The sequence below is a fragment of the Choloepus didactylus genome, chromosome 2 (assembly GCF_015220235.1).
Source record: "Choloepus didactylus isolate mChoDid1 chromosome 2, mChoDid1.pri, whole genome shotgun sequence".
NCBI classification, from domain to species: Eukaryota; Metazoa; Chordata; class Mammalia; order Pilosa; family Megalonychidae; genus Choloepus; species Choloepus didactylus.
In genome coordinates, this window is record NC_051308.1 from 63,928,708 (window position 1) to 63,951,580 (window position 22,873).

The following is a 22,873-nucleotide window of genomic DNA, read 5'->3' on the forward strand; positions in this document are numbered from 1 at the left end:
TAGAAACTGTACACCTTTGTATCTGTCATTAAATTTGCCTTTATATCTGCAAATATTTTTTTCTTCCACATTCTCTCTCTCCTCTCCTTCAGGGACTCCATTTACACATATTCTAAACCTTTTGCTATTATCCCTCATTCTCACAGGCTGTACTTATTTTTTCAATACTTGTTTTCTTTTTCAATTAGTTAGAATAATTTCTATTTATCTATCCTTATGCTTATTGATATTTTCTACCATCATTTCCATTCTGTTTTTAAGTCCACCCAGTGAGATTTTTATTTCAGATGTTGAATTTTCGTTTCTAGAATTTCTATTGTTTTTCTTTTTATTGTTTCTATTTCTCTAGTAATATCTTAGGTTTTTTATCATTGTGAACACATTTTTCCATTTTGCACTTTAACATAGCTCTAAAAGCTTATTTAAAATAGGTATCTATTAATTCCAACATCTGGATCATCTCAGATTCAATATCGGTTGATTGTCCTTTCTCTTGAGAATGAGTCTGAATCACATTCTTCTCATTCTTTGTATATCAAATAATTTTGGCTTGTACCCTAGACATTTTGAATGCTACATTGTGGAGGCTCTGGATTCTCTAAAGTCCTCACTTTGTGTTTTTTTTTTTTTTTTTAACAACTTGTTTGACTGAAACTCAACACTGCTTTTTGGTGGAGCTCAAATCTCAGTTCAGTTATTTTATTCTTATGTTGGTTGCTTTGAATGCTTAATACATTGATATGTAAGACATTTGGAGCTTTGTGTAAAATTTATACCAAAATTTGAGGACCGCTCTTTTAAATATCTCCATTCTGATCTCTCCACTCCTCCTTTTTTTTTTCCAGCTGATATGCTTGCCCTATATTCTCCTGACTGGTTCCTTAGACTAGAATAGCTGAGATTTTATATCAAGAGATTTAACTGCACTGCAAGGGTGCTGACTGCTGCCTTCCCTCAGGCTGTAATGAGTAAAAATGGGAAATTCACCAAGCTCTGCTTCTTTCTTTTAGCTGAACACTCCTGTGCTGGTTTGGATGTATTATGTCCCCCAAATCTCCATAGTCTTTGATGCAATCTTGTGGGGGCAGATGTATTAGTGTTGATTAGATTGTAATTCTTTGATTGAGTGTGCCGAAGAGATGTGATCCTTTCAACTGTAGGTGATAACTCTGATTAGATAATTTACATGAGGGTGTGGCCCTGCCCATTCAGCGTGGGCCTTGATTAGTTTACTAGAGCACTATATAAGGTCAGACAGAAGGAGTGAGCTTGCTACATCCAAGAGGGACACTTTGAAGAACACACAGGAGCTGAGAGAGGAGCTGCAGCTGAGGGACACATTTTGAAGACGGCTGTTGGAAGCTGACACTGACATTTGGAGAATGCCATTTTGAAATGCCACCTGGGAGCAAGCAGACACCAGCCACATGCTTTCCAAGCTAACAGAGGTTTTCTGGACACCAATGACCATCCTTGAGTGAAGGTACCCGATTGTTGATGCCTTACCTTGGATGCTTTATGGCCTTCAGATTGTAACTTTGTAGCCAAATAAACTCCCTTTATAAAAGCCAGTCCATTTCTGGTGTTTTGCAAAAGGTCAGCATTAGGAAACTGGAACAACTCCCTTCCAGAATCTAGCAGCTGTTTTTCATTGTTCCAGTTTCCTAAAGCTGCCGAAATGCAATATACCAGAAATGGATTAGCTTTTAAAATGAGGGTTTATTTGTTAACAAATTTACAGTTCCCAGGCCATGAAAATGTCCCAATTAAGACATCAACAGGATGATACCTTCTCTAAAGAAAGTCAGTGGCATCTGGGGTTCATCTGTAACATAAGAAGGCACATGGCGATGTCTGTTGGCCCTTCTCCTGGGTTCTGGTTCCAAAATGGCTTTCTCCAAAATGTTTCTGGGCTTCTGTTTCTCTTAGCTTCTCTCAACTCTCTGCTTGTTTCTCCCAGGGCATTTTGGTCTAAACATCTCTCTTGGCTTCCCTTGGCTCCTGTGGGTCCTCTGCTTCTAGGCAAACTCTAGATTACATATCTTAGCTTTTCTCTTCAAATGTCTCTCTCAGATTCTCTGAGCTCTCTTTCTCTGTGAGCTCTCTTTAAGTACTCCAATAAAGGATTAAGACCCACGTTGAATGGGCAGGGTCACATCTCCATGGAAACAATCTAATCAAAAAGTCCTACACACAATAGGTCTGCCTCCACAAGATTGGAATAAAAGAACATGGCCTTTTATGGGGTACATAACAGATCTAAACCAGCACATTCATTCTCTCTGCTACACTTAATTTTATTTGTTTTTATTTTTGTGTGTGTTTGGATTGTATCCAGAATTTATAGTTATCTCTTAGGAACTTACTTGGTGTAATGGAAGCAGAATTTTAGATGTGTTTTTATGGTTTGTTTTATTCCCCTTTTTATTTCTAAAATAATATATATGTTTTTTCCTTTTAAAAAATCAGTTGAAGGCATTGTATGTGAAAACTTAGATATAATTTAAGGCTTTGAATGTTGTTTTCTTCTCCAGAGAGAATTTACTTTGCTCCCAGCTGACCACTGGGTTAGAAGCACTAGCAATCACACATCAAGTTTATTCAATTTTGATTGAGATAATTTGAAGCTGGACTTCAGTTGCTAAGCAAATATATTTCTATTGGGAAAGTCACAGACATGCTCACCAGCCCTATTCCAGCCCTTGCCTACACCCCTCCTCTCACCTCTTACTTGATTGTGTGCAGATATTTCAGTATGTTCCATTCCACAACTGGGAGAGATGTTAGATCTAATGGAATGGCATGAACATTACTTGAACCCCAAACCAGGAACAAAGAGCTTCAGCTGCTTGTCAGGGAAGACACTCTACACAAAAGTTGCTTGACATGTTGTTTTTACTCAGCAGGGCCTCTTCCTCCTGGGGTGTATAAATACCCATACCCTGGGCAGCATAGATCATCCTCCATCTCTGATATGAAGCAGGGCATGCAGAGCTGCCATCCACTGTCCCTGACCCAAGCAGTTGGCTTCCCCGGGAGACCAGCATGATGGGACCTCTTCTCTGCTCTTTTAGACCCTTTGTGCTATGTAAGTATTAATGTGGTAATCTGTTGAGAATCTGTTATCCTTGAGTCTGTGTTCCCATGACACACTTGTTCTCACATACTCTTATTTTTAAGCTCCTGGAGTTCCTTGACAGATCCTGAAAACCAGTGTTTGTGTTCTCAAGATCTGTTGATTCCTATGCTCAGCTTTTTAGTCTTTTATCATTATTTTCAAATCAGGTATTGCTTCAACAGGAAAAGTGGTCCTAAATGCATTTATTGTTTCTCTGGGCTTTCTTTCTCTCTTGAATCTTGGCCCTGCAATTCTTCAATGACTTAGTAGTGCTCTTTTGCCTTCCAACAGATTTTATAAATATTTCTGAAATATTTATAATTGCTATCAACAAGAGGGTTGAACTAAATCCCACTGTTGCTGGAATAACTTCTGTCTTTATGATTTTATAAAATGCATATTAAAGAATTTATTGATAAGTTGTCATGATGTCAAAAATTTATTTTGAATGAAAACATAGAAAGGTACACACTCAGATGGATTTATATAGTTGAATAGATGGCTGAATAGATTGATAAAACAGACATATTAAAGTGTTGATAATTGTTGAAATTAGGTGATCATTATACAGAAGTTTATTCAAGTATTCTGTAGAAAAGTTTGGGGGAAAGCATAAGGTGGGTATTTCAATAAAATAGGTACTCAGAATAAAACATTTTTATGAGTATTTTATTCTTCTAAAATTTAGGGGTAATATTCTATTTTCAGGATTTTTCTCCTCAGCAGTAAGGAGAGACCTCCTAACCAGGAGGTCAGTAGATAGCAAGGGTGGGTTACAAGGTATCACTATTTTATTCAACTTCCTTAATATCATAGTTAGTCAACATTCCTTCTAAATTCTGATTGTAGGCCTTAATTTTTAAAATATGTTTCCCTTTTTATTTTCTAGTATATCTTTATCATGATTTAAAAATGTTAACCATGATATTTCTTAAAAGATTTATTAAGATATAATTCATATAACATACAATTTGCCAATTTAAAGTGTAAAATTCAATGTTTCTTAGTATATTTATAGAGTTGTGCAATGATCACTGCAATCAATTTTAGAACCTTTTAATCACCTCAAAATCACCTCACTTTTGAACTATCAGCTCCCAATACTCCTTCACTCCCAGCCTAAGCCACCACTGATCCATTTTCTGTCTCTATAGTTTCTTATTCTGGATCTGTCATGGAAATGGAATTATAAATATATGTCTTTGTGACCAGCTTCTTTTACTTAGCACAGTGTTTTCAAGGTTCATCCATGTTGCAGCATGTATTAATATTTTATTGCTTTTTGTGGCTGAATAATATTCCATTGTATGTATATACCACATTTTACTTACCCATTCATTAGCTGATGGACTTTTGGGTTGTTTTCACCTTTGACTCTTAAGAATAATGCTACTCTTGACATTCATGTACATATTTTTGTGTGGATATATGTTTTCAGTTCTCTTGGATATATACCTAGTATGGTGGCTTGGAGCTATGCACCCCAGAAAAACATGTTCTTTATCTTAATCCATTCCTGTGCATGTGAACCCATCTGTTCTGGTTTGCTAATGCTGCTGGAAAGTAAAATACTAGAAATGTATTGGCTTTTATAAAGGGGGTTTATTTGGTTACAAAGTAGCAGTCTCAAGGCCATAAAGTGTCCAAGGTAATGAATCAACAAAGGGTAACTTCACTGGAGAAAGGCTATTGGCACCTGGAAAACCTCTATTAGTTCAGAAGGCACATGGTTGGCATCTGCTTGCTCCCAGGTTGTGTTTCAAAATGGCATTCTCCAAAATGTCCGCATCAGCTTCCAATGGCCATCTTCAAAATGTCTGTCTCAGCTACAGCTAGCTGTGAGCTCCTTTTGTCTGAGCTTATATAAGGCTCTAGTAAACCAATCAAGGCCCAAGCAGAATGGGCATAGCCACACTTCCATGGAAATACTGAACCAACAGGTTCCAACCTAATCCACACTAATATGTCTGCCCCACAAGATTGCATTAAAGAATATGGCTTTTTCTGGGGGACATAATATATACAAACCAGCACACCATCCTAAGTAGACTCTTTTAATGAGGTTATTTCAGTTAGGTGTGGCCCAGCTGAATGAAGATGGGTCTTAATCCTATTACAGTAGTCCTTTATAAGCACTATGAAATTCAGACAGAGAAAAAGCCACAGGAAGCAGCCATAAGCTGGAAGCCAACAGAACCAAGAAGCCAAGAGAAGCTGCCATGCACATTGAAAAGCCAAGGACCAAGGATCGCCAGTAGCCAGCCTTGATGCCTTGATTTTGGACTTCTCCTACCCTCAAAACCAGGGGCCAATAAATTCTCATTGTTTAACCAACCCATTGCATGATATTTGTTTTACAGCCAGGAAACTAAAACCCCTAGGGATGGAATTGCTGGGTCATATGGTAACTCGTATGTTTAACATTTTGGGGAACTGAGACATAGTATTTTCTAACATGGTTGCACCGTTTTACATTCCTATCAGCAATGTATGAGGGTACTGATTTCTCCACATCCTTATTATCTTTGATTTTAGCCACCCTAGGGGATAGGAAGTGGTATCTCATTCTGATTTTAATTTGCATTTTCCTAATGAGGTTGAGCATCTTTTCGTGTGCTTATGGGACATGTGTATATCTTCTTTGGAAGAATCATCTATTCAGATCCTTTGCTCCCTTTTTAATTGTATTTACCTTTTTATTATTGAGTTATAGGAGTTGTTTACACATTTCAGATACAAGTCTGTTATCAGATAAATGATTCACAGTATTTTCCCCCATTATTAGTTATTTTCCCACTTTTTTGTAGTGTCCTTTGAAACAAAAAAAATTTAATTATGATGAAGTCCAATTTATCATGTTTTTCCTTGTTCCTTGTGCTTTGAGTGTCATAGCTAAGAGTCCATTGTCATATCCAAGGTCATGAAGATTTTAAGCATTAGTTTTTATAGGAGTTAGAGTCATCTTTTTCATAGATTTAAAAATAAAAAACCCTAAAAATTCTGGCTGAGAAATATTTTAATTAAGAAATCCTGTCTTAAATATAGGAACATCCAAAGTGTTCTAAAACTTCTTATGAAGCAATTCCCCAAACTATAGATATCAAAAAATAATGGAGTTGTTCTGATGAAATCAGCAACATTACCAAAAGTGTCTTTAAACTCTCATCTTATATTGCTTTGCTCTTTAATTGGAGTTTTTTGATAACTCTCATGAATCTGAAAGTACTAAATATTCAAAATGAAAAGTTTAAAATGTAGGAAACTCTAAGTATTTTCAAATATTCTATTTTAATTTTTTAGGCCTATTAACCCAAACCACACAAAAATACTCGAGTCATTGTTTTGTATTTCCTCCCAATCTTTCTTCTATAACCATTTATGCTTATCTTGAAAATTCTATGTATGTAATTGTAACCCAATCATTTTCACTTATAACTATAGTCATAGTTTGTATGTATATATGTATCACCTCCAACTGATTGGGATTTGTGCACATTTCAAAGACATCTACTCAATTGTAGAAGATGGTGTTTTTAATCTTTGTTGAAGTATTTAGAATTTGTGGATAAGCTAGGGTCACATTAGAGGGTGTATATTTATTAATGATTGTAATAAGCATAAGTGGAGACAGTTTTCCTGTGTTTATGAAGTGATAATAACATGAAGATAGAGACATTTCCATTTCCTCTGAAATAAAGTAGACTCAGAAAGCCTTGAAGTTATGATATTTAGACAGTTAACAGAGGTTAGATGGAATTAAGTGCTGAAGAAAAGTACAAAGAAATCTCTTTCTGTGGCTATTTTACGAATAGAAGACCCATTATCCTGATTTCCCATGGTGTAATACAGTCTTCTGATAAGTGAAATGTTCTCTCAGCTATAAATTTCTGAGCCACTGCAAATTCAGAGTAACTAAATGCAATAGTTAAACAGCACTTGAAAGAATAAGGATAATAATTCTAGTATTGATGAAATAAATGATACTTTTTGGACACATCTATGATTACTTTTTAAGAATACATTCAGAGAAACTGTGCTTGTTTTACTCACATCTGGGATATTCAATTTCCCCTTCCTGACAGATTGCTTGAAATGATTGACTTGGTGTCTTTGCTTTATATGCCTGTTGACAATCAAATTCAACAATATCTCCTGTTTTTACATAGAGCTTTTTGTCCTTTTTCCATTTTAACTGTATGTTATTTTTGTTCATGGTTTCTTCAGATATTATACATGCATCTGAAAGAAAAATAAAATAATTAATCATGTATATTTTATCTTTTACAGAATTATCAAATTGTATTTAAGAATATTTTAGAGTGAAAATGCTGGAAGAATATTAATAGCTAAGATTTGTTGAGTTTTGCCAGGTAGTGTTCTCAGTAGTTTATATGGATCATGTTTAAACACCATGCATTATTTTCCTGGGCTACATTTGAGGAAATTAAGCACTGATAGGTTGGATGATCTCCCTAATGTCACACATTTAGTGAATATTTTTGGCCAGAACATGGATCTTTGTACTCTCACTTTACACCCTGCACACCTAATTGCTGTATTTTACTTGCCTAAAAACCACATGCCAACTGGGGTTAAATTAAAATGCTCTATTTTGTTCACTGTTATTCACCTTCCTTTACCAACTCAGGATTCTCTTTTATACTAACAGTTTCTACAACATGCATAGCCCAAATACTTGGACTGTATCAATATCTTATTTACTCTTACAGTAAGAATCTGTTCATTTCTTTCTGTCAGGCATGTAGTATGGAAAGTGAGCTGTGGAAGATTAATATACCAAAAAAAAAATCATCTCTGAATATGCACCTCAGCATATACTTGACTATAACTATTTATCAATGACAACAAAAACTCTACCAGATTTTATGTTGCTTATTCAGATCTCCTTATTCACAGAATAATCATCTATGGGACTTAACTTTTGTGAAACTTTTACTTCTGTAGAAAAGCAGTGTTACCTTCCCCCACTGACCACTGACTCTTCCCCACTGATCATTGACTCTACTCATTCTTTCTTCAATTTGGTATTTTTAAAATTGAGAAATAGCATTCCCCTGAGTAAATAACACACTTTGGCACTACTAAGTAGCATATTCTCTTCTATTCTAATCTTTGAAATAGAGATTATTCAGAAGATGCTGGAACAAACCCAGAGTTTAACTTAAGGAGCCATCCTAGAAAGTGGCAACCATAAGGAACTTTTTGTTCTACTTGGATTTATCCATGTCCAGGAGATCCTAAGCTATTCACTACATATTTTCCAGATAACTAATAGAAGGACTGGTCCCTGAAGTGTCAAGATGAGGTTAACCTTCTTTCTCTCTGACTTTTCCATGGAAATGACTGGTCACACAGCATCATGCTTAAGTACATGATATTTGGAGCCAGATCCCCTATGTCTGAATCCTAGCTCCACCAAATGCTTGCTGTGTAACTTGAACAAAATGCTCAGGCTCTTTGTACCTCGGTTTTTTTCATCTGTAGACAGGTGGTAATAATACCCACCTCATAAGATTGTTGATAGAAATTTAGGTAGTTTTCATTTCTTATTGCTAGAAACAATGAGGAAATGAATATCATTGTACGTGTACATTTTAGCCCTCATAAGAGTGCATGTATCAGTTAATTTTCCAGAAATAAAAACTGTTAGGTCAAAGGATGTGTGTCTTTAAAGTTTTGAGGATTATTTCTCAGTTGTGTTTCAAAGAATTTGGAACAATTTATAATTTCAACAAGATCGTTTGATAATGCCCAACTCCCCACATGCTTGCCAATCCTTTTTTTTAAAATTATAGTTATTTTAATAACCAGGTTTACATTAACAGTCACTTGATTTTTTTTTTTTTTTAAATCTCTGCTAAACTCAAAACACGATTTTCTTCATGGTTTAAACCAAACAGCTCTTCATGTTCCAGAGCTGCTTACAGCTACCACGGAAACAGGGAGATTCACTGTCTGTCCATATTCACCAAACACAGAACTGAACCTCCACACACCATTTTCCAAAGGAGAACTTAAAATGAATGCTGGCTGTCCAGCATGAGTATAACCGGGACTCAAGCTGGAATTTTCCAGGGGAGAATGCCCAGTAAACTTGGGGCAAGACCAAAGTCGGGAAATGCCCACCCCGTCAGGAAGGGCTTCTTGAGGTGAGCAAAAGTCCAGGCTTGGGAGTCAGGCCTTTGGAGCACAGCATGTCTCTCTGGGTGTCGTTATGAAGAAAAATGCCAAAGATGGTTGGACTTTGAAGAAAAACCCATTTTCAGGATTGCTATGACCCTGCTATCTTTGGAAAACTTAGAATTAAAAGGAATCTCTCTACTGGGGTGGCTGATTCAACAGGTCTACAAATACCTTCTCAAATACCCAAACCTGTAGCCCTCTCAGAGAGCACTGACACTGATTGCCATCTGGATTTAGAAACAATGTGAGAAGGCTGGAGGAACAGAAGGGCCTCCGGATAGAAGGGTCAGCCCAAGAGGTGAGATGGCGAAACAAAGCTTGAGAGGTAGCCAGAAGATCCACCATGCCCTCCCACCCTTGGATGAGATGCCAGTAAATTCTGAGAGGGCCATTACTCATTGTCATCTTCTTTTCCAAACCCTTTGTAGAAGATTGTTTCATGTGCCTCATGGAACAAAGCAAATTTGAATATAAATTTTAACTTAGGTATGAAGTTACCAAGAAATCCAAGAAAAGAAAGTTTTCTTGGGATTATCAGGAATTCTTATGCTTGAAAAGTTGTTAATAGCTAGTGAAGAAAGAGAGGTAGGCTTCCTTAGATGACATTGCCCATCCTGAAGGCATTATGGGGTTGTTCCTACAGCAGGGAAGGCTTTTGGGGAATATAAAGTTGTGGTTGAATGCTTCATTTCAGAAGTCCTAAGTGCAGTGCCAATGAGTGATCTGGCCATGGAAGGTTTATTCTCATGCCATAGAGAGGTGTAGAAAGGTGAGCTGGACTCAGGGCCTGCGGAACAGCAGTAGACCTTGCAGAAGTGGACTCTCAGACTCGAATTTGTCTTTTCCTCCATCTAGTGGTTGTAGTTAGTACTGCAACACATCCTAAAGCCCCACCCAGCCAAAAAGGTATTTTCTTTACATGTGGTAAACTCCCTTGGCATGCAAAACTATCTTCTGAGACCATGATATGCCCCCAAGTCTTTGATTTATAAATTAAAAGCTACCATCTTCTCCTTCATTGAAGTTTCCCCTTAAAAAAAGTTGCCAACTCTTTTATTGTAATTTTTTTTCTTTGCCTGTCTCCTAGATGAACATTGCCACTTACTTGAAATTGTACTTTGGTGTAGATAAGAATTTTTATGTTTGCCGTATATTTTTCTTTTTCTGTTCAGGTAATTTACATATTTTTCTACTGGACTTTTATCGATTTGTCAGAATTCTTACATTTTCCCCCATAACTTTTTGAGGAATCTTGAAGTTATCTTTAACTTTTTGTTCTGTCTTTTGGTCCAAAATTTCTTTCTTACTAGTTAAGGCCCTAAGAGTCTCTAGAAAGACCTTATACAATCTCCCCCAATTTTTTCTTTTCTCATTCCAACACAACCACATTTTCTTAGCTGACAGAGCCTTTTAAAACACTACTTCAAAAAAGCTATCAAAAAACTTGACATCCTACTATATTCAATAACTGTGAACTAGCCAAAGAAATCTATGTCTGTCTTTGGGAATTTTTTTAAATCTATAGCTGTCTTTCTGGAATCTTCTATTCCATAGAAAATTTTAAGATCATTGTTCCTTGATAGTGTAGATAATTATGTCTTGTTTTTTTACTCATATTATTGCTTCTCTTTGCTAGAATGTCCTTCACGCATACTCTGCTCGTGAATATGGCATTCATATTTTTAGGTTACAATTTCTTTCTTACCTTTTCCCTGAAAAATTATTTTATAGCCTCTGTCAATGATAATTTCTCCTTAATTCTTGAACCATCTAAAACTCTGCTGTATTTAACATGGTAGACAAAGGCATCTTCCTATAATTGTCACTCCAAGTTAAATCCTAGAAGTCACCTTTGAAGCTTAGCTCTTCTTCATTCTATATGAAACCATTCAGATGACACTGTGGCCTTATTCTGACTCACTACTTTCTTAGTACAGTTCCCACAAGAAAGAGACTAGCTTAGGGCGTAATGTAGATAACAGTAGTCTGGAATCATTAGTCACTACAGAAGGTGAGAGAAGGAGGCACAGACTGAGTGACAGATCCCAAAGCTGTCAAGGAGCTGCTGGTCCAGCCCTGTGGACAGAGGGGTTATCAGTACTGAGAACTACTGAAGGAACAGGTCCTCATTCACACGTGGTCCCTTCAGGAAACAGAAACCCGAAGGGACTGTTTTGTTTTGAATGGCAGTCTTGTTTTTCCCTCCTCTTACATTGGAATAAGCTGGTGCCAGACACTGTTCATGTTTTGCTATTGTTGCCATATCACTGAGACCTATATATATATATATATATATATATTTGTATTTTCTTGTTTTCGGTTTGTGCTATCACTAAAATAAGCTCCTATTAAACCTTGAATGTAACTTTCCAAATTTTCATAAATTTTTGACTGCACTCATTTTTCTAATGCCATGAGGTTCACATGGTTTTGGAGAGACTGAATATATGTTTTGGTGTCTTGTGTGTAGGCAGATGACAGGATAAAAAGAAGGGATAGTGGAGACAGGCTCTGCCAACTTGACTCATTGCTAGACATCCTGGCAGCAGGCAAGTAAAAGGCCATGCCAGTAGCAGTCAGCTTAGAGTTCTACAAGGATAAGCTCTCAGGTTTACAAGTAGAACCTTACATACTGGTAGGTGACACCTTTCTAAGCAAGAGTCTCTGTGAAAAACCCTCAGGTGGATATTTACAGTGAGAAGATATTTTAAAATGTAAGAATACAGTCTCATGGCTAAATAATTTTGGTTATTATTTATGGATATTCATATTACTTTTTAGCATATTTAGGCCTCTTAAAAAGTTATTTATGTTTCTTAGAGAAACTTCTTTCCACTTGGTTTATGGCAGATTTTTCAGACATTTTTCCTTACATATTTTTATTCAGTAGAAAAGTTTCTGGCTGAATGATATTTAGTTAGGTAAAGATCATCCTACAAAATGAGTCCATAAAAATTATACCATAAACATCAACTCTTAGACTCTGGGAGAACACTCAAAACTCACCTATGCATCGTGGTGGTTCTGACCACTGTCCTTTTCTGCATGTTACCTGTGTGGACCCCTGGGGTTCATAGAAGGACTGGCAACGGTACTCGACGGTTGATCCTGGAGGATATTCCTTCAGTTGGAAGGAAGTAATATCGCCATTGCTAATAGACGGAGGGGGTCCACAACTTTCTGTATAATCTGAAAAATGACATTTGATTTCTTGAGGGAGCAAATCAACGCATGGGTAAATTAAAACAATACAATACACTGACACTGGGAATGCAGTGATATTTTCATTGGTAATGGGTGGGAGGGGTCCTCAGTGACTTATAACTCTGATAAATAGCATTTTCTTTGTTGAAAGAAAATCAATATGTCATTTAGTATGAAATAATATAAATTAAGCCACCATATATCTGCAATACATTATATGATATCCAAGAGCCCAAATATATCTGCAATGTATTATATATCTGAGAACCCAAATAACTCCTTGTATAATTTATATAATATAACCTGATTTAAAAAAAAAAAAAAAAACGATAGCTTCTCCTTTCACCCTGAAGTAAAATACACATGAAAACCTGGGTGCACAAGTAGTAAGAATAGTTTTTATTTAAAGCAGACATGTGAGTAAACCTCTTGCCTTCTCCCTACAGTCATGAAGAAAGGCAAAATTAAATAACTAGGTTCCCCTTTCCATTCTCCAGGACAACTGTTATTTTTTTTTGCAAATAGAATGTACCTAAACTTTTAGTTTTTATGAAAGGGTATTAGAGATATTCTGCTCTGCATTTCCTTTTTTAAACTCCAAATCATATCATAGTCAGCAGCCTTCCTTGGTTTTTCTCCTACTAGCCTTACTCTTCCTCACTGACCAGATCTCTAATGACTGAGGATCTCCAAGGCTCAAGTCTTCTGACCTCCTCTCTTATTAGCCATTTGAACTCTCTCTGTGATTCCATCAGTCCCTTAGATTTTACTATTGTTTATATCCTGGCAGCTCCCAAATTTTTATCCTAGTCCTGAACCCCCAACTGCCCATTCCACGTATCAATCTGGATGCCTAAAATATATATTTAATAGACTTGGATATCCCAAAGAGATCCAAAACTTGTTTCTTCTATGATCACTGTTGGAGATATCTCTCAGAGAACAGTGTACAAAGAGTGATGGAATTGTGTGCCTGCGTAGCAATTTAATACCTCAGGATATAGTATAATAGTTCTGTCATAACTTCCTTTTCCTGTCTTTTATAGATAAAGCAAAGAAGATTATTAACCTCTTTTTAATGACATTATTTAGAAATAAACTTTAAAACTTTAGAAATAAACTACCAACCAGTACAGCGAGGTAATGACTGCCATCGTCCATTTTTACACACAATTTCTTTTGCATCTCGAAGTAGATAATTTTCTTTACAGAGAACAGTTACTTTTTCTCCATCCTGATAATTCACTGTGGTTATCATATTCTGAGCATTAGGTATCTGAGGTGGAGGTGGGCAAGGTTGTTTTCCCTTTTCTACAAAATATTGGAATTAAATTATTTAATTAGTAAAAGCTAAGGAAAAACAGCTTAACAGAGTACTATTTCAGTGCAATGGAACATTCAACAACAATACATATTTGATGCTATAATAATACATGTACTTTACATTAATATAGTTTTCGGTTCACCAAGCACTTTTGTATTATCATCGTTAGTTTATAATCTCTCAGGTGCCCCCTTCTATCTCCTATAGATTATTTATGCCAGCATTCTTGCATAATATACACATAAATCCTTCTAATTTTTCTAAATTAGAGATTTTCATGATTTGCATTTTCTTCTAAAGGTGGCAATGACTGGTGATGGCTAAAATCAGACTGCTCTCTTGGACTAGGGATCCACTTCCCTTTTGTTACTTTGCTCTTAGAGAACGGTTTTTTTTAAAGAATCATTATCTGAGCTTCAGATTCACCTCCTGATCTAAGCTTAGGCTTCCTACAGGGTTCTCCCTCAGCTATTTTGTTCGAAGTGGGGGCTGCTGTTTACTGTCACTTTTCTGCAAAATTGTTACGTAGAAAGTGATAGATAATGTTTTTGAAATTATTCTATTTTCTTTTACAACAAAGACAGAAGAATGAGGATCACTTATGGTTCAACTACATTTAAAGAGATAAGATCATTTGTGGTAAATTTAAAATAAATTCCCTGAATAGAACCTAAGACCTATATAAAATAAGCCAAAGTACTCCTATTTTCTGAAGCCTGAAGTTTACTTTGGGTTGTTTTTTACTTTTCAATGGAAGAAAGACAAAGTAGCATTCTCTAATAGAAAGCTTCCAAATAAAAATGAAAAATAGAGAGGTATCTAGGAACTGGACCCACTCAGTGTGTTTCCTTATGTTGTATATGCCTTTCCATGCTTATTTACTGGTTTAAGAAAAAGTGAAATGAAAGAATTTAATTTCAGTTGTATCACTATCTTTAACAGGACCAGTCTGTTATAATCTGCCTTGGTTTAATAAGTAACTCCGCAAAAGAAGGGAAAGGTTAGGCTAATGTTATTGTTACTATTGTACATTTTAGACCAACAAAGGTCAACCCAAAGGCTTGAGAAAGCTGCTGGGAGCAAGTGAAAAGAGGATGTCCGCCACATTCACTAGAATAGATGGAATGGTGTACTATATTTTTATTGTGTGAATGCTTTCCCACTTAGATGTCTCAATTCCTCTTTGTTTAGGTATTTTGTAGTATCATTAATTAAATTCTGTTAACTTATTCAAATATTTTAATATAAATACATTGTCACAGGTTTGAACACTTGTTTGGTATCATCAAGACTTCTGCATGTGAAGCAGGGGCTATGCTGCTAGTTTTGGAAATCAGCAATCCCCTGCCTGCTGTCAGTCTCCTAGAAGTGCAGTAAATGGATATGGGGAAGATGAAGTTGTCTACAACCTCAAATATAAAAATACTGCTATTGATAAAATATTTGTAAATGAAATCCCAACTAACCAAGTTGCATGTTCAAATATTACATCATTATCAGTGCTTTTAGATTTCAGGTAAAGAAAAATGATGCATAATGAGCTCACTTTCCCAACTCACTTTCCTTAAAGAATTATGTCATCGTCTTTAGAAAATTTCAGCCTGGTGTAGACACAGTCTAATTCAAACAGCATTGATACAGAAATTTAAAGACACGTTCCAATCTTGATTTTGACCAAGTAAACTTCTTGAAGCTTGAATTTCCGATTTGTAAAAGGAGGAACTTAAAATTGTGTTCCTCAAGAACGAGCCTGACAATTTATGTGACAAATGTTTATCACCGATTATGTCCTTACCTATTTTCTAGGCTACCATACTCTATAGCTTCTCAAAATTACATTAGGATCTTCTTTCAACTTGCAATATATTCCTCTTCCTCCTTATTTTTATACCTCACTCTGGGAATATAATTTTGTTAATTACATGTACAACTTTTTTGAAAATCAATTTGGTCCAATTAATCATGTTTTATAATTTTTCATCCAGTTTATATTGAATTTTGGGAGGATTGTAAATACTGCTATTAAGAAATATGCTCATGTAACTTTTACAATATTTCATAATGTTGACAACCAACAGTGAAGGAATGGAACAGCATTACATATTATGAAAACATATTAGATTCTAGTTGCCAACAATGAAGAATAGATATTAATGTATGTAATATAATAGAGTTAATAATGAGGCACCATTGAGGCAGAACTTTTCAAAAAAATCTGCTGTGCCTCTGTATAGGTAAATATTTTTTCTTCAGGAGTCACTTGAGTGGCTCTCTTAGGCAAATGTAAGGCATCCTTGGGGAATGACAGTGGCAAGATATTTTGTTTTTGTCATTTTGCAGAGACTATCTTTTTCCTCAAATGGGGATAAATGGTATGGGTAGGGTAGAAAACAAAATGGGGCTGTCAGGAAGTGGCTATACTTATACAAAAACCCCTGGATTTCCTAGGCAGCAGTGGATCAATAATCCCATCTCTTTTCTCCAAGATTTTGTGTAGATGCTGCCAACATGAAGGACCTGACCAAAGAATAGTGTTCGGAAAGGGGACTCAAATCTTTCTTGGAGAGGAAGAAAGGGGGAAGGGGATCTTGACCTCATCTCAGCCTTAAGGGTCAGTGGAGGAGAGAGCTCTTTTCTCACATCTGTGTAGTAAGGATGAATCTCGACCCGGCAGAGGTAGAGGACAGTGGAGAGATATAGGAACTAACACAAAGGGCTGTAATTTCAGATGCCAAGTCTTGGCCAATTATTTCAAATTGGGATAGAACTGTAATCAGCAAGGATATTGTGCAACAGTATATAAACCTCATCTCTTAGCCTGGGCAGGGAATTTTTTTTTTTTTTAACAGATTCATCAAATGCAAGTGATAAACAATGGTGGTGGTATGTGGATCACATCCCCTGGTTCCCTCTGTACCTGTTTATTCAATCAAGTTCTTTCAGTGGGAGAAGATTAATTTTCTGATAATATAGTAAAGTGGGTGATTCTTTTTATCTGAGTTTGTGTAGCAATTCATAGAGTTAAAAATGATTACAACTATTTTAAAAATAAATAAAACCTACAAATTATAAACTTAAAGAAAATTCAGTCTGAAAGCAAAATACTGAGTGGTAATGAACATGTTTACTTTTGTCTTTCTTTACTCTTATGAATGTGACAGTTTTTTCCTAAATATATTTTATCTTCAAAATAAGAAAAATTAATAAAAGTATATTTTAAAACTTAGAAAAGCTATGTCTTTATAAAAATCATTCATACTTATTACATAATAGAAGCAACAATGCACAACCCATGAAAAACTGACAAGTTGGACTTCATTAAAATTTTAAAAAGTCTGCTCTGTGAAGGACACTGTTAAGAAAACAAAAAGAAAAGCCACAGACTCAGAGAAATGTTCGCAAAGCACTTATCTTACAAATGTCTTGCATCCAAATATACGAAGAACTCTTAAAACTCAGTAATACAAAAACAATCAATCCAATTTTTACAAATGGGCAAAAGAGCTGAACAAACACCTCACAATTGAAGATATACATATGGCAAATAAATATATGAAAAGATGTTCCATATCATGTATCATTAGGGAATTGCAAATTAAAATAACACTGGGATACCACTACACAGCTATTAAAATGGCTAAAATCCAAATGCCAAATACCATCAAGGATGTGGAAAAACAGGAGCTCTAATGCATTGCTGATGAGAATGCAAAATGGTATAGCCATTTTGAGAGACAGTTTGACAATGTTTTACTAAGTTAAACATAGCTTATGATCCAGCAATTGTGCTCCTAAGTCTTTACTCAAAGAAGTTGAAAATTTATGTCCGCACAAAAACCTACACATGATTATTTATAATAGTGTTAAGTCATAATCACTCAAACAGGAAGCATCCCAGATGCACTAAATAGGTGAATGGATAAGCAAACTGTGATGCATCCATTCAGTGGAATATCATTCAGCGATAAAAATAAATGAGCTATCAAGGCATGAAAAGAGGTGGAGGAACCTTAAATGCATATTGCTAAGTGAAAGATACCAGTCTGAAAAAGCTACATGCTGTGTAATTTCAACTATGTAACCTCCTGGAAAAGGCAAAACTATAGAGACAATAGAAAGTTGCCATAGGTTTCAGAGGTGAGATGGGAGAAGGGGTGATTAGGTATAGTACATTTTTTAGGCAGTGATACTATTCTGCATGATGTTGTAATGGTGGATATGTAACATTATGCATTTGTCAAAACTCTTAGAACTGCACCACACAAAGAGAAAAACCCTAATGTAAACTCTAGATTTTAGTTACTAATAATGAAAGGTGTTCCAATATTGGTTTATCAATTGTAAACTAATGCAGCACAGTAATACAAGCTGTTAATAATAAGGGACTAGGTGTGTGTGTGTGTGAGTATACGGGAACTCTGCAATTTCCATGCAATTTTTCTGTAAACCTAAGCTGCTCTTAAAATAAGGCTAATTATTCAAAAAAGAAAAAGAAACTTGTGTAATAAAAACAACAACAAAATATAAGAAACATAGTAAAATACAAATAAAGTTTATTTTCATTCATCATTTGGATGGATTTAATTTGGAGTTAGTTTTTTCTTTTGAAGAGCTTATGGTTGCTATAGTCCCAGCACACTTTCATACATATGAATGGGTTTTGCTTTTGTACTTTAAAGTAGACTGTATTTGGGTATCAAAATCTTGACTCACATTTTCATTTCTTTAGAATATTTTAGCATATACTATCTTCTAAGAGATATTTTTTTATTGACTACTGCTACGAAGTCTTTATTCTGATCTTGTTTTATTTTTTTACCTATACATCAATTAATTTATCTCTTTATGTATGAGGTTCAATCTTCACCAGAATATTTTTTATACTTGATCATTTTATTATTATTTTGGGGGATCTGCAATGTATCCTTTCAGTGCACAATTATGAGTCCTCATTTTGGGAGAGTGTTTTTATTATAACTGAATATTTTTATTCTTATTTTCAAAAATCTAATTATATGCATGGCACATCTCCTTTGAGTACCTTCCATATATATTATATATGTTCCAATATATATTTTAGTTTTATAAAATATAGCTTTAACTATTTTAGACTATTTTAAAATATAGTTTTAAACTATTTTAGTTTTTAATTAATTTTTAAAAATATTGATTTCCTTTCATTTTTCCATTTCATATTGGAGGATAACTTGAAATCTGTTGATGAAATACCTAACAATTTTCTTTTTTTTTCCTTATTCTGTTGATTTTAATTTGCTTTTTATTGTTTTACTTTTTGTTAAAGTGTAACACACATATTTTCATATTGAGCATTTGAATGACCTTTTTAAAAAGTACCTGTTCAAGTCTTTTGCACATTTTAAATTGGCATGTTTGTCTTTTCATATTGATTTAAAGGTTTAATGGTACTCTATATATTCAAAGTAAGAGTCCTTTGACCGATACATGTTTTGCAAATATCTTTTCCCTGTTGATGGCTTGCCTTTTCACTGTATTAATGTCTTTTGTTGAACAAAAGTTCTTAATTTTAGTGAAGTAAATTTTACCAATTTTAATTTTATGATTACTGCTTTTTAATAGCAATATTTATTCATCCCATCTATGCAACTAATCTCCCAAGGTCATAAAAATATTTTCCTATGTCTTCTAGAAGTTTTGTTATTTTTCACCTTAGATATATGCTCCACATAAAATTAATTTTTGCATACAGTGTGAGATAAGGATATAGTTTTTTTAAATTGATATCCAATTGCTGCAAATTCATTTATTTGTCTTTGTCAAATCCCATTTGAATTTATATGTGAGAGTGTGTTTTTGGACTATATAATTTTTTTCAGTGATTACTTGTTTAACCTTAACTAATACCACACTGTCATGATAATTGTAGCTTTATATAGCTTTAAAATCAGGTGATGTAATTCCTCTAGCTTTGTTATTATTTTTCTACATTAGCTTTGCTATTCTAGGTCCTTTGCACTTTCAGTAAAACTTAGAAGCAGTTTCTATAAAAAGTCTGCTGCGGTTTTGATTGGGATGGCATTGAATGCACATAAGTTTGGGAAGAAATAACAAATTCAAAATATTAAGTCTAGTAATATATTAACATGTGACATCCTTGATTTCTTTTAGTCCTCTATAATTTCTCTCCATAATATTTTGTCATTTTCTGAGAGGGCTTGCATATCTTTTGTCAAATTTATTTCTCAGCAGTCCATATTCTGCAAATGATATTTATTTTAAAAATTCTTCTGCCAATTTTTTGTTGTTAGTATAAGGAAATAAAACTGATTTTTGTGTATTAATAGTGTTTCCTTCAAAAGTCACTGCAATGGTAGCTCTTAGAAAATCCAACAAATCAGCCCTCATATGACCTTCAAAAGTTTGTAAAGATTTCCACTTTTGTCTTTATATCCATGTTTCTGGTAGCTTCCTCATCCGACCACTGTTCCAAGAAGGGTGAAAGCAGCCATGAGACTCTCTTTTCCCCTTGGACAGATATTGCTTTCTGAAATGTCGTTTATTAATTTTCTTCCTATCTTTAGCTTTTTGATGGAATTTGTAAAAGCCCGTGATTCTGTATTTATCTTTATTTTTCTTGCTGTTAGGGTGTGGATGACATCATCTTTTGCTTTATTTTTTAAAGGAAAACTAAATTTTATAGCCAAAATAAAGTTTCTCTTATGGCATACCTAGTCTCATTATTTCCTGCTACCCTATTACCTATATGTAATTGCAGTTCTTATTTTCTCCTTTTAAATGCATACATGGTATCCATGAATAATATATTTTTAGTGTCTGTGAATTTATTTTTTTAGTTTACATAAGTGCTATACTGTAGTTTATCATGCATCAACTTGCTTTTTTATGAAATATTATACATTGAGAACCAGTTATGTCCATATATACAAAACAGAGCATTAAAATAAGAATTTTCTTGTTCTTTGCCTGGTCCCCTCAAATTCAATTATTCCAATATTTAAAGTGAAATGCTAAACAATCTATAAAAATATGCCAAGAGATTATAAAACATGTTCTTCCAGCATTAAACTACTATTATAAGTATAACAAGGGGAAGAAATGAGTTTTGAGAGGGCAATAGTGAGGATTTCCTTAAAAAGAGTTATCTGAATGCTATAGACCATGGTGGAGGGGGGGAGGAACTGCCATTCAACTTAGCCAAGCTGAAGTGGGAGCTTCCAGAAAACCACTTTTCCCACGGAATTAGTGGTGCACAGAATAGTTCCTGACTAACACCTGTCTAGTGAAATACCTACACATGGATGCACCTATTTGGCTGGAATTGCACCCCCCAGAAATGGGCTCCACCCAAGAGGTCAACCTGGTGGAATGAGGTAACACTCAACGGAGGAATGGAATTTAGAATTTAGATGGAATGGAATTTAGAAATCCATGAAGCGTGGAGCTTTGTCAAGGAAATGACAAGGGAGATCTCCAGAAATGGCACTCTCAGGAATCCACAAATGCCCCATGGTATTTTCTCTTTCAATTACCTTTTTAATGTCTTCATTTTAAAGATAGTATTCTTATACAATTTCCCCCATATTTGTATTTGCATGTTCTTTACAGTTGTAGAAATGCAGAAATGCTTAGACTTGACTTGATTAGACAGGTCTGTTTTTTCAAACTAATAGTTTTTATTGAATGGAACATCATTTAACAGTATTCAAGCAGTATTTAATATATTCTATTTCATTCACTTCTGCTTCTGCTTTTGTTATTTCCTTTCCCCCCTCATATCTGGATTTTTCATCATCTTACCTAGCTTGTAAAATAAGATGTATGTGTGTGTGTATATATCCTACTTAATTTTGCAACCCCCCCCTCCGTCCCCGCCAAATGCATTTAAGGCTATGAATGTTACTCTAAATGTTGGTTAAGTTGGATCTCATTGGTTTTACTATGTGTTATTATAATTATATTATAGTTCTTAGTATTTTAAATCATTACATCATTAGATTATTTAGAAGTAAGTTATTTAACAAAATGAGGGAAGAGTAGGGAAGTAGATAACTTTGTATCTTTAATTTTAAGTGTTATTTCTTTATGGTCATAGAAAGTGATCTGTTGGCCTTTAACATTTGAAATTTGTGAGAGCTTCAATTTGTTACAATAATAACTGGTCAATTAAGTAAACATTCTGTGTGAACACAGAAGATTTTAAAATTCTTTAAGCTTTCAGAACAGCCTTCTATTCCCTTATATTGAAATATTTTTTTTTCAAAATTTCATCTTGTTTTAAGTGAATTATAGTTAACTTATCTTCTTGAAATCAATACCTATTTAAATATAACTATGTACTTTATTATTTCTTTCTCAGAATTTCTGACATCACAATCTTGTTACAAATTAATGTTTCATCTTGATGTATGTTTTATATTATTTCTTTCAAAGTAAGACTTTGAGAGGTATGTTCCCTTAGTCTTTTCTATGTCTGAACATTTTTAAATTTTGCACTCATTATTGAATGATAGTTATGCTTAGAATTCTTGGTTTATAATTACTTTCTCTAAGCTTTTGCCAGATACTCTGTTTTCCTTTGGCCTCCTGTATTGCTGATGAGAAGTCTGCAATCTATCTTCTCTACTTTTATTGTCATTCTTCTGTAAATACTGTCTTCTCCATATCTCATTTATTTAAATCTAATATGGTATTCCACTTTATAATTGTTTGTTGTTTATAATCATTTTATTCTAATTAAATGATTTGAAGCTAAGCCTTGGAGGAATGTGAGACATTTTTAGGGAAATGATTTTTTGCTCAGATCCATTTCTGGTTCTCAACCTGCTCTCTACTTTTGGTCCAGAAGTGACAATATCTGTCACTTATGCTTTGTAGTAGGTAATTTGGGTTTTCCTTGTTTCTACTGTCATTGAAGATTCAGCTTTGTTCTATTCTTACAGCTCTTTTTTTTTATTTTTCTTTGAGAGACTGTATATAATAGAGTTAAAAGGGCTTTATTCCGTAAACTTTGCTAGAAATCCAGG

At 34.6% G+C, this 22,873-nt stretch overlaps 1 protein-coding gene across 2 annotated transcripts in view; it reads right to left on the reverse strand.

Annotated features, from left to right (window-relative positions):
- Positions 1-6,387: 6,387 nt before the first annotated feature.
- Positions 6,388-22,873, reverse strand: part of CFHR5 (complement factor H related 5) — a 36,829-nt gene continuing 20,343 nt past the window's right edge. For both annotated transcript variants that reach the window (XM_037825111.1, XM_037825110.1), the window contains 3 exons: positions 13,655-13,837; positions 12,329-12,511; positions 6,388-7,357 (listed from right to left, as the gene is read on the reverse strand). In XM_037825111.1, coding sequence (XP_037681039.1) covers positions 7,161-7,357; positions 12,329-12,511; positions 13,655-13,837 — 563 coding nt within the window. In that variant the 3' untranslated portion in view covers positions 6,388-7,160. The remainder of the gene's footprint in view (positions 7,358-12,328; positions 12,512-13,654; positions 13,838-22,873) is intronic.